The following is an 11653-nucleotide window of genomic DNA, read 5'->3' on the forward strand; positions in this document are numbered from 1 at the left end:
GGTGCAGAAGAAGGAGGGCAGGGCCGGCCCAGTGGCGCACTGGAGAGTGCACCGCCTGGGAGCGCGGCGGCATGTGGAGACCGGTTCCCGCTCTCTGGTTGAGCGCGGTGCGGGCGCAACACCGAGGGTTGCGATCCCGTTGCTGGTCCCCGGTACGGGCGTGACACTGAGGGTTGCGATCCCATTACCGGTCAGTAAAAAAGACAAAAAGCTAAAAAAAAAGAAGGAGGGCAGGACTCACCTGGCAGACACCTGTTTCTGGCTCGCAGACCTCGGTGTGGCCATGGCAGCTGCAGCGTTCGCAGGTGCCCAGGTAGAGGCCACTGGGCATACGTGTGTAGCCTGTGTCACAGTCCTGGGGGCAGGAAAATGGCAGTGGGAGGGGTTTCCTAGACAGGGCCCCTTCTGTGCAGGGGGTACTGGGGGGCTGGGGTGAGCCTGGGGATGTGGGGGAGCTACAAGAGGAGGAGTCTGGAGCACCATGAAGGGGCCGGCTGGACAGGTGGGTGGTGCCCAGGACTCACCTGGCAGGATGGGCCACGGTACCCGGGAGGGCAGGTACACTGCTCCACTTCTAGTGCAGGGTCTTGGCCGGTGTCCTCAGGCACAGCCACATCCATGCTGATGCCAGAGACCCTGGGTGTGATGAGACCCATTGTGAATGAGTGCTCGCTCTGTACCAGGCATGCCTGGACTCCTATGCTCCGATTATCTTATCAGTCCTCCCTACAGCCCTGCCATGAGGCTGCTGGGGCCCTGCCCAAGTTCCTGACTGGGGCGCCCATCCCCTAGCTGCTGCCAGAGCTGTGGCTTATGGCTAATATCTGCAACTTTCTCCGGGGGTCACCCTTCCTCACCCACAGAAGTTACACCACCCCGCTCCCCCCGGATGACCAATGATAGGCTGACACAGGGTACAAAAGCCCTTTTGCCTCAAAGTCAGGTGACTCTGCAGGTGATCTACTCTCCAGAGCTCCCCAGGAGATGAGGTGGAGGTGGACCTGACCTGGCAGCGCAGCCTCGTCCAGCCCCTTCCCCTCCTGAGTCCCTCCTTCCCTTACAGATTATCCTCGTGGATCACATGCACCTCGGTCCCCATCTCTGGCTCTGCTTCTAGGGAGCCTGACCTAAGACAAGCCCTGTGAGGGAGCACTATTATAATCTCCTGCTCCTGCTCTCCTGCCCTGGCCCCAGACACCTGCTCTCAGCTTGCTGCTGGGTGTAGGATGCCCGGATCAGGAGGGTATCGATGCCCGCCAGCGCCATTAGCAGGTGCTCTCTTGTGGCCGGCTGCCCGTCAGGACGCTGCCATGCTTGCTGCCAAGGAAAGGACACATGCTCAACCGCTGACATCCTGGGGTGGTGACACCCCTGAGAGGAGGGGATGGTGCTGCTCACCTCCCGGAACGGCACACTGAAGCTGCTGGGCTGGCCGGGGCTGGGCTCCTGGGAGGTGTGGTGCTCCAGGACGATGCCGTTGCCCTGCAGTACCACCAGGGGCTGCCCATGCAGGGGCGTGGAGCCAGGCTGGGGCTGCTGGGTCACTGTGAAGCGCAGCTCTCCTCCATAAGAGGTCACCTGGGACGCAGGGTGGACAGTTACTCAGTGGAGGCCCCCATAGTCGGGCACTGTCGCTGCTCCAGTCACCTCTTCTATGCAGAGTACCTCACTATTCTCCAAAGGCACCATGACACTCCAGCTTCCAAGCCTTTGCCTGTGCTGGTCCCGCTGCCTGGCGTTCCCGTTCCCTTCCTACCACCCCTGGCCTACCTTGTCCCCCCGGAAGCGCGCAGGGAGGGTCCAGAAGTAGGGTCCAGATAGGAGGCTATGGAAGGAGGAGAAAGCCAGTTCCCCAGGTATGGGCGATGAGATGCCCGCGCTGGTGGTGTGGGTGCCTGCGGTGTTGGTCAGGCTGAACTGGTTGGGCTCCTCAGAGGTCCCGTGCACCTGGGAGGGGGAGAAAGGGCCAGGATGGGGGCCGTGGCCTGGGACTGGTGCTGGGTCCATCCAGCCCTGGGCTCAGCAGTCCTGCCCACCTGCCGCCCACCTCGCATTGTTACCTGGGCGCGGCGCCAGGAGGAGCTGGTACACTGGCGGCTGACACCCATGCAGAAGCACCTAAGGCAGCCGTCGGGGTTCTGGGTACTCAGGTGGAAAGAGCCATCGGCACACTCATTGCACAGGCGTCCCACCACGTTGTTCTGCAGGCACAGAGCTGGGAGCTGCAGGATAGCCCACGGGAGGGGCTGCCTGGGGCTTCCGCCTGAATCCACCCACAGTCTGGGGGGGGGGGGGACCCAAGGCCCAGGGAGCCATGAAAAGAGCACATGTATGAGGCGTCACCATCATCTGAACCATAATCCCAATTAATGGGAACTTATGCAAACATCTTTCTTTTTTCTCTTTGGCTGCCAGGGTGCTTGCAAATAAATTTAGATTTGGAATATAGCAACTTGATTAAAATAATTATTGCTACCATTAATGCAGTGTTTTATGCACTGTGCTAGTTTCAACCACCACCTCATTTAACTTCCCTAAGTACCTCGAGAGGTAGGTGATATCTCCATCCTTCCCGTGAGGAAACTGAGGCTCAGGGATATGAAATGACTTGCACAAGGTCACTCAGCTTGCTCCTCCACTCTGGGATTTAAGATCAGGAGTGCCTGACCCCAAAATCTGTTCAGTTCTTTTTTCTACTGATGCTTGATTCTCCTAGTCTTAATGCAAATGATCTCCCTTCTCTGAGCCTCTACATCCTCATCCACAAATTGGGAATGCTAATACCTACACCATCGTGTCAACGTGAGAACTGACAAAGCATGGTAACAGCAAAGGTACAGTGCAGATATAACAGTCACACAAAGGATGACTGGGACTTGAACTCAGGTCATCTGACTCCCTAACCAGTGCTCCTTCCCAATGCCAGGCCACCTCTCATGGTACAGAAGACTGGCCAGCCAGGCCCATCGGCCTCCCACTAGACCACCGCCCACTGGCCAAGGAGCTGTGGATAAGATGGAGTCTCCTTCCTCCCTCTCCCAGCTGTGGTGCTGGGGCCAGGCCCTGGGGTAGGCAGGGTTGGCAATGCATACCTTACAATGGCAGACCTCCCCAGAGGTGCCTGTGCTGCCTCGCTCATCACAGCGCACGATCTCCTGGTCTGAGGGCACAAAAAGGGAATTGGCAGGGCAGGCGGGAATGGGATAGATGCAGTCTGGGCAGACAGAGGAACAGAGTGGGGCGGCTCCCCAAGGATCATAGGCAGCCCAGGGAGGTGACAGGGGATGTTGACTGTGGTACTCACTGGTGGGCCTGCACTTTCCACCTGGCTGGATGGGGTTGCCCTCATATCCGGGGACACAGCTTGGGGAGAGAGGAGGCTGTTAGCAACACCTCCATGTCCCCACCCAGTACAGCCTGCCTCCCCCAGCCCCCTCCCTCACCTCTCACAGCGGCGGCCTGTGTAGCCTGGGGCACATGCATCACACGTGGCTTGGCCATCTGTGTCCAGGAAGCAAGTGTCTGAGAATCTGTGGATATCAAGTGGGCAGGGCTTACACTCCCACCCTGGGAAATGACTGCTGTCTACAAGGACGGAGGATGCTGGGAGGCATGACTGTCTCCCTGCCCACCTGGTCTTGGTCTATAGCCTCATAGCAACTGTAGGAAGACAGATGGGGCCATTACACGGAAAAGGAAACTGAGGCCTGCAGAGGTCAGGGAGCAATGCACAACTTAGTGACTGGGTTGGGTTTGGCTCATTTCCCCCTTTATTTTTGATGTCTGGGTGGTACAGGAATCCAAACCCTTGACCTTGGTGTTATAACACCACACTCCAAGCAACTGAGCTGACCAGCCAGCCCCAGGTGGGTTTTGAATCCAGGTCTCCCAACTCTGTGCCCAGAGCATGCCCCAGCCTGTTGCTCTGCCCACGCCACCCGCCCAGTCTGCCCCACCCTGAGCTGGGTCTGACCTGCGGGAGGCATCGATGTACGGGCAGGGGCAGGGCCGGCACGCAGTGGCTGTGGCCTTTGTGGCGTCCCCAAAGAAGCCAGCCTTGCACTTGTTGCACTGCGGCCCCTCTGTGTTGTGCTGGCAATTCTGGAGGAAGAGCGGGGAGTGGCTCAGGCTCTGCAGAGAAGAACTGGGCCAGATGGGCACCGGGCGGGCCATGGAGGCCATCTGGCTCAGCCTCCCCCATCATGCTGAAGTCACTCCAGCTCTGCAGACAGGGGAGCATCTGGCTGCACCCTCTCACTGATGACAGGGAGCTCATCACCTCACACGGCAGCCTGTCCCATAGACGGTCCCAAACACCTGCTTTGTACTGACCTAAACCCGCTGCCCTCTTCCAATCTGCACCTGCTGACCAGTTCTACCCTCCGGAGTCCGTTCCTTCTACCCCTGACAGCTTTTCAGGGATTTGGTGATAATAGTTCTGCCCGGCTTGAGCCTTCTCTTCTGTCGGCTCCTCAATCCCAGCTCTCTCCACTATTCCTAAGAAATAAGTATGATATCTAGGCCCCTTCCCACTCTCCACAATTAGTCTAACCATGGTGGAAGAGAATAAGACCTTCACCTCCCTTGTTTGGACACTATATCTCTATTAATGCATCCAGAGGCTTGTTTGGCAGCCATGGCAGTCATTCTGGAGTCTTGAGCTAAGTTTATGCACACAAGAGATTGTCACACCCTGCCCATACCCCCTACCCCTCTCCAGTGTCCAAGTGCTAGCTGGCACTACTCACCAGGCAGTGGCCATACACAGGGTCACACGAGCTGGCATGGCCATTGCAACTGCAGCCAGAGCAGGTCCCCAGGTAGGGTCCACCAGGCACCCGGGTGAAGTGGGCATCACAACTCTCACAGGACAAGCCAGAATAGCCAATGGGGCATCTGTAGGGACAGGACCAAGGGGGTGGCTGCAGAAACTGTGAGACCCTGCTGTTTCTCCTCTATCCTTGCCAGGGTCTCTGTGGTCCCCAGTCCTGCTGGGGCAGGAAGGCACCTGCACTCCTCCACGCTGTGGGCACGGCCATGGCTTGTGGTGTGGGTGACAGTGGTATCCATGGTGATGTCGCTCAGCCCCACACTGGCCATCTTGGTGTTGTACACCGTCTGGATGAGCACAGCCTCCAGGCTCTGCAGCACCTGAAGCATCTCTGCCCGCTGCACCGGCCGGCCTGACTCGTGGACCCAGTGCTCCTGGGTGTGAGCGAAGGTGGGGGTGGTCACACATCAGTGCCTACCCAGCCTGCATCCACCATCACCCACAGTACTAAGGTTTCGGGTGCCACCCACCTCAGAGAACTTGACCTGGCGCTGGTTCACAGTACCGGGCTGGGTGGGCGTGTGGCCTCGGGAGAGTAGGCGATATCCAGCACCCACGAGGACCACATCTGGCCGCTGCACTGGCTCCAACGTGCCACGTGCCAGCTCATAGCGCACCTTGTAGTGCAGGGAGCCACCATAGGAGTCCACCTGGCCAAGACAGGGCAGATCAGGGCAGGGCAGCTACAGGTGTGCCTGATGCCCACTGTGCCTGCCACGAACAGCCATGTGTAGTCTTCCAGCTCCTCCCTCATTCTGTCTGCCTGATGCTCACTGTATGCCTGGCACTGAGGTGGGCACAGGGAAACCAAGATGCGTGAGCCTCAGGCTTGGCCTATGGGGTGCTCAGTCCACGCACCTTTGCTGTGCAAAAGGTGCCCAGAGAGGCCAGAGTGGGGGGGGGGGCACTGAACCCAGCACAGGTGTCGGGGAGTAGTCAGGGAAGGCTCCCAGCAGGAGGGAGTGCCAGCTCTTCCCAAAGGCTGAGTAAGAGTTCTCAAGCCAAGAGTGGTAGGCAAAGATGCTACCCTGAATGAACGAGCCACTGCCCACAGAGGTCTGTGCTGAGGCAGGACACCACTTTTCCCCCAGAGCTGAGTCTGCCCTGCTGCCCACCAGCTGCAGGGCAAATGCAGTCCAAGCAGACTCTGAGCATGAGAGGAGGGGCTCAGCCCTCTCCCCTCACCTTGTTGCCCAAGAACTGCTCGGGCAGAGCCCAGAAAGACTCATGGACGAGAAAGCGGCGGGACAGGTCGACCAGCTGGAACTCCTGCAGGGCAGTGTCAATCTGCAGCTGGGTGGAGGAGAGGGGTGGCATGCCGGGCTGTGCAGGCATCGTCACGTTCACACCTGTGGGTAGCAAAAGGGAAGAGTAAGGACCTTAGTCTGCGCCTGCCTGAGACACCCGCCCTGAGGGTTGGTAAACCAGAAAGAAGGGAAAGTTTTTGAAGAAATGTGATTTAGAGAAAACTTTGGTCTCTCTTCTGAAGTTAAGCAAAAGCAAAGTTGTTTTTTTTTCCTCCCAAAGTTTTGGAGCAGCATTTCTCAAAGCATACTCTGGGGAAAGCCAATGCTGTGGAATGACGGCTGGGAACCATTTGGGAACCACAGGGTCAAAGGAAGGTCAGGAGGATTCCTTGAAGCAGGACTTCCCAGAGCTTCTTGCTTGCTAAGGATCCATGGACTGTCAGGGTTGGATCAGCCCTGGGGTGGGCGTGGGGGGTAGGAGAGAGCCACACAGGGCTAAAGAACAGGAGCCCGAGTCCTGGCTCCACCGTGCTCCGGATGTGTTTCCCTATCTGGCAAATGATGCTAAAAGTGCCCTGCCTCAGCTAGTAGAAAGGTAAAACAAGCAAAGCGATACATGATGCTTAAAACGGGCACTGGCACAAAGGAAGTGTTCAAAAAACACTGGCTCTTATCGTGGCTGCTGTTACGACAGACCATCTAGTCCAACACTCCTACACACACGGGCTCACGCACACACACGCGTGCACACACACAGGAATTCCCTCCACAGCATCCTCCCAGACCTCTAGGGCAGCCCCATCCAACAGAACTTTCTGTGATAATGGAAATGTTCTGTATCTGTGCACTCCAATACGGTACCCACTAGCTACATGTGACTACGGAGCATCTGAGATGTGACTAGTGCGGCTGAGGAACTGAATTACTTTATTTAAATCTAAATATTTAAATTAAACATGGCTGGTGACCACCACACTGGATGGCACAGGTCGAAGGGATGGGAAGCTCATTACTTCTGGACAGTTTTTTCTTTTTCTTTTTTTTTGCGGCTGGTGGGTATGGGGATCTGAACCCTTGATCTGGACAGTTTTGGCTCTTAGAAAGATCTTCTTTACCCTAAGTCTAATAGCTTCTCCCCTCAACCCTGAACATCATCCCTGCCACCATGGAGGAGTCAGCCCCTCATCTGCAGAACGACCACACACAGCTCCCAAGTCCAGGCTCCACCACTCCAGGCCTGGCTTCCTCCTCTGCTTCCAGGGATGTTTGCAGGCACCCTCTATCCTGGCTACAATCCACAGACAGGCCACATGCTCACCCTGGTATCCCCCTGCCCCCCTGACCATCCACACTCCAGTCAGACAGACCCAGATTCTGGCTCTGCCTGTAAACAGTTGTGTGACCCCAGGGAAGCCCCACGACTTCTCAGAGACTCGGGGGTCTCATCTTAAAACTGTAAGAACAGCCCTGACCTTGCAAGGATTATTGGCTGCTCAGTGACTATCCGTGTCATGCCTCAGTGCCAACTGTGTGCTCACAGTTGGTGGCCACAGCCATTAGAACTCTAAATATACTGGAGGACAACTTGGGAAGGTAACTAAGTTTGTACAGTCACTTCATGGTTCCTCAAGCAATAAGGGGGCATGACAGGCAATATTTGCCGAGGGTGTTCTGTGTAAGGAGCTGAGCACTCTGGACGTACTTAATCCTGGGATGCAGAGATGGGCGCAGCAAGAGGAGGGCTGCCTGGTGGCAGGTGGGAAATGACAGAGCTGGGACGTGAACCTAGGTGTATCCGATGTCAGGGCTCATGTTCTTGTGCCCTGCCATCCTGCCTCTCGAAGCCAGAGAGAGCTGAGTCCAACTGCCTGCCTTTGTGCTTGGTCCCAGAAAAGCCAAGAGACTTTCCCAAAGTCACCCAGACAATAAGCGGAGCATCAGGAGGTCAGCCCCAGGCTAAGGATAGGCCAAAGCTTGGGCTCTTATGCTGTGGGGACACTGGCACCTCTCAGTCTCCCAGAATAGGGATGATGATAATGATGATGACATTGGCAAATACCTACTGAGCACTCACCACGGACCAAGTGCCATTCTGAGTGGCTTACACACATTAATCCATTAAGTCCTTAAGAAAATCTAGGAGGTAGTTTTTATTTCATCCCCATTTTATCTTATTTTATTTTATTTATTTATTTTAAAAGATGACCGGTAAGGGGATCTTAACCCTTGACTTGGTGTTGTCAGCACCACGCTCACCCAAGTGAGCGAACCGGCCATCCCTATATGGGATCTGAACCCGTGGCCTTGGTGTTATCAGCACCGCACTCTCCCGAGTGAGCCATGGGCCGGCCCTTCATCCCCATTTTATAGGTGAGAAAACTGAGACACAAGATAGCAAGAAACTTGAGCAAGGGCACACAGGCAGTATGTGTCAGAATCAGGATTTGAACCAGGAATCTGGCTCCAGACCACATCCTCTTCATAAACTAAAGCAGCCAAGTATCAAGTGTGGATCTGGCTTTTGCTAAAAATGTTTGTTTTCCCCAGAAATGTTTTTCTTACAGGGCTCAGAGTTTCTTCAGCAATCATGTGTCCCTCCCCGTGCCCTGGCCCCCATCTGTCCAATGCATGCTGTTCTGCCCGCCCACCCACCAACACACCCTTGAAGTCATTGGGCTGGTCGAAGCGCAAGTGGATCTGGTCCCAGAAGCGGTGGCTGCTCTGGCACACGCTGGTGACACCGAAGCAGAAGCAGGGCAGACAGGAGGCGCTGTGCTCCAGGTAGAAGTGCCCATCAGGGCAGGGACCTGCTGGGCAGCATGGAAGGTGGCTTCAGTCAGCCACTGACAGGCAGCCCTGGCTGCACCCCATGCCCGGTGCCCACCTGACCAGTGAGCTGTACCTCGCTGAGGGATGAGCTCCAGGACGCCATCAGGAATGCCAAACACCATGCCACGTGCATTCATGGCCTCACAGGTGTAGGCACCCTGGTCTGCCTCCTTCACGTCACGAATGGTCAGCGTGCCACGGCCCCCCTCGCTGGTCATTGTCACCCTGGTGGGCCCAAAGACAGTGATGGGTCAAGCCACTTGCCCAGGCTCTCCCACCTTCCCCTGTCCCCTGGACCCAGAGACCCACCTAGGATGAGAGGGGATGTGGCCCCAGTTGAGCCTCCAGTTGATGATGGGGGTGGGGACACCGATGGCTACACAGGTGAAGGTCACCGTCTGGCCCCGGGAAGCCTGGAGTGACTCCTGGGGAGGGGTCACCACCTGTGGGGGCACTGGGGAGACCAGAGCAGGAGTGAAGGGTCTGAGGGGTTAAGGAAGGAGGAACGGCGGGAAGGGATCTGAGGAGCCAGGTGGGAAAAGACTAAAGGCAGAGACTGGAGAGAAGCACCCAGAACCCAGCCCAGGGCTGGCACCCGCATCTCGCCCCCAGCTGCCTGCTCACTGCAGCCAAACTCGTCGCTGCGGTCAGGACAGTCGCTCTCCTCGTCACAGTGGAAACTGGCCGGGATGCACGTGTTCGTGGAGACACAGCGGAACTGCGTGGGCCCGCACACCTCCTCAGGGCGCTTGGCAGCTGGGAACAGAGCCAGGTGGTGTGGGCACGGGGCCCTGCCCCCAGGGAGGACCACCCCCATTCCCTACCTTCCTCCAACGGCCAATCCTGTCCATTTCCCCCAGGTGTCACCCGGGCACTCTCTCATCTCTCCCACTTCACCCACAGCTGCCCTAGTAGGAGCAAATGGCCTGGGCAGGGTGAGGCACCAGGTGGCACTCACGGCAGTTGGCCTCATCAGTGCGGTCCTCACAGTCGAAGTCGCCGTCACAGCGCCACAGCTTGAGGGCACAGTGCCCATTTCCGCAGGGGAACTCGTTGGGCTCACAGGGTGGGGTGGGACCTGGGTGGAGCAGGCAGGATTCAGCAGCCCCCTCCCCTGCCCAGCTCCCCCTCTCTTGCACCCCCACCTACCCCTTGCCTGGTGCCTACCACAGTCCAGCTCGTCACTGCCGTCCCTGCAGTCCTCCTGCCCATCACAGAGGTAGTCCTTGGGGATGCAGTGCCCGCTGTGACACGTGGCCTCGTGGGGCCCACAGGGCACAGGCCTGCCCAGACTAGGGAACAGACTTGGTGGCTGTCGTGTAGTGGTTGCCTCTGGCCGGGGCGGTAAAGGTGTTGTCACCACCGGAATGGGTGGTACATAGCTGACCTCCGGGATTGGCTCCTCTGTGGACAGAACTCACTTGGTGTTTGGCAGGAAGGGGTGGCTCCTCACACCTTGTCCCCCACATGCCCCAGGCCCCCTGTACCCCTCAAGAAGGCTCCCTGTCACGTTTGGCACCCCCATCCCTGACTGTGAGCACCCTTCCTGCGCCCCTGCCCACCTCCCTCAGACCCCTCTGCCTCAGCCAACCCTCACAGCCCCAATTGACTCCGAGACCCTGGCATAGTACCCTGGCCCTCCCCAGTTGTCCACAGGCCACTTGTGCCCCTAGACAGCCCCTTACCACAATTGAGCTCATCGGACATGTCCCTGCAGTCAGGCCGCCGGTCACAGCGGTACTCCAGGGCCACACACTCATTATGGCTATGGCAGGCAAATTCAGCCTCGGTGCAGACCCTCGGGAACTGGGGCACTGTGGGGGTTAGAGGGAGTCAGAAGTACAGGTGGGGGACGGCTGGAGGGTGGGATGGACAGCACAGGCACTGCAGGCTGTGAGGGGCTTCAGTGCCCTGTGTCAGGCCACTTGGTTTCCGGCAGACACAGTGAGGGCAAGCAGCACGTGGTGGACACACACCCACAGCACACGTGGACACGTGGGACACGGAACATGTGGCAGTGGCCTCTCCCACCCCTTACAGACCCCACACACGGTTGACATGCCACACACGTGCAACCACCACACCACGCACACGCAGGCTGTGGCCTGGCCCAGCGAGGACAAAGAAGGAGGTGAGAAGGGCGGCCTGTGGCCCTGCCCAGCCATCTTGCCCTTCCTCCCCTCCATCCGCTGACTTCTCTAGGTACCCGGCTGGGCCAGGGCCTGGCCCACACTCTCACCTGGTGTCACTGCGACCGCCACAGCGGCCAGGGGGGCCGGGGGGGTCTGTGCTGGAAAGGAAGGTGTGGTCAGCAGCTGTCCCACCTGGGACCTGGGAGCTGAGGGCTGCAGGGCTGAGCCAGGCCCATCCCACCACCCCTGGTCAGGAGAATTCATTGGAAAGTGGGAGAAGAGAACCCTCAGCAATCTTTAGACCTGGGCCTGGGGACGCCAAAAGAGCAAGCAGGATCTGTGGGTGTATTAACTGAGGTTTTAGTTGCACAGCAAGGGAGGTGATTGTTTCACTATTTTTTTCCTGATGGGGCTACACCATGGTGGGGATGGAGTTTGTTCCATTCTGGGCTCCACTGGGTCAGGGATGGTGAGGTGTTGGAGTCTCCCCACAGAGGGGGAACTGAGCTGAAGCCGGGGCTGAGAACTACAGCCTGTGAGGAATGGACTAGCACTGTTCGCCCCAGAGAAGAAAAAACTCAGGGGGTCACAACAGGAGACAGAGGGTGAAAAGA

General features: G+C 57.7%; 1 protein-coding gene across 1 annotated transcript in view; it reads right to left on the reverse strand.

The window, feature by feature from the left end:
* HSPG2 (heparan sulfate proteoglycan 2) overlaps positions 1 to 11653 on the reverse strand; it is a 77627-nt gene that overhangs the window by 45521 nt on the left and 20453 nt on the right. The window contains exons 9-29 of the mRNA XM_008591921.1: positions 10593 to 10721; positions 10075 to 10311; positions 9866 to 9985; positions 9532 to 9663; positions 9217 to 9361; positions 8981 to 9132; positions 8739 to 8885; positions 6017 to 6180; positions 5302 to 5481; positions 5009 to 5205; positions 4749 to 4896; positions 3974 to 4101; positions 3444 to 3530; positions 3305 to 3363; positions 3093 to 3160; positions 2061 to 2201; positions 1771 to 1947; positions 1399 to 1578; positions 1199 to 1317; positions 525 to 636; positions 242 to 355 (exon numbers count right to left, since the gene is read on the reverse strand). Coding sequence (XP_008590143.1) covers positions 242 to 355; positions 525 to 636; positions 1199 to 1317; positions 1399 to 1578; positions 1771 to 1947; positions 2061 to 2201; positions 3093 to 3160; positions 3305 to 3363; positions 3444 to 3530; positions 3974 to 4101; positions 4749 to 4896; positions 5009 to 5205; positions 5302 to 5481; positions 6017 to 6180; positions 8739 to 8885; positions 8981 to 9132; positions 9217 to 9361; positions 9532 to 9663; positions 9866 to 9985; positions 10075 to 10311; positions 10593 to 10721 — 2936 coding nt within the window. The remainder of the gene's footprint in view (positions 1 to 241; positions 356 to 524; positions 637 to 1198; positions 1318 to 1398; positions 1579 to 1770; positions 1948 to 2060; positions 2202 to 3092; positions 3161 to 3304; positions 3364 to 3443; positions 3531 to 3973; positions 4102 to 4748; positions 4897 to 5008; positions 5206 to 5301; positions 5482 to 6016; positions 6181 to 8738; positions 8886 to 8980; positions 9133 to 9216; positions 9362 to 9531; positions 9664 to 9865; positions 9986 to 10074; positions 10312 to 10592; positions 10722 to 11653) is intronic.

Source organism: Galeopterus variegatus, unplaced genomic scaffold, assembly GCF_000696425.1.
Source record: "Galeopterus variegatus unplaced genomic scaffold, G_variegatus-3.0.2 Scaffold7405, whole genome shotgun sequence".
NCBI lineage: Eukaryota > Metazoa > Chordata > Mammalia > Dermoptera > Cynocephalidae > Galeopterus > Galeopterus variegatus.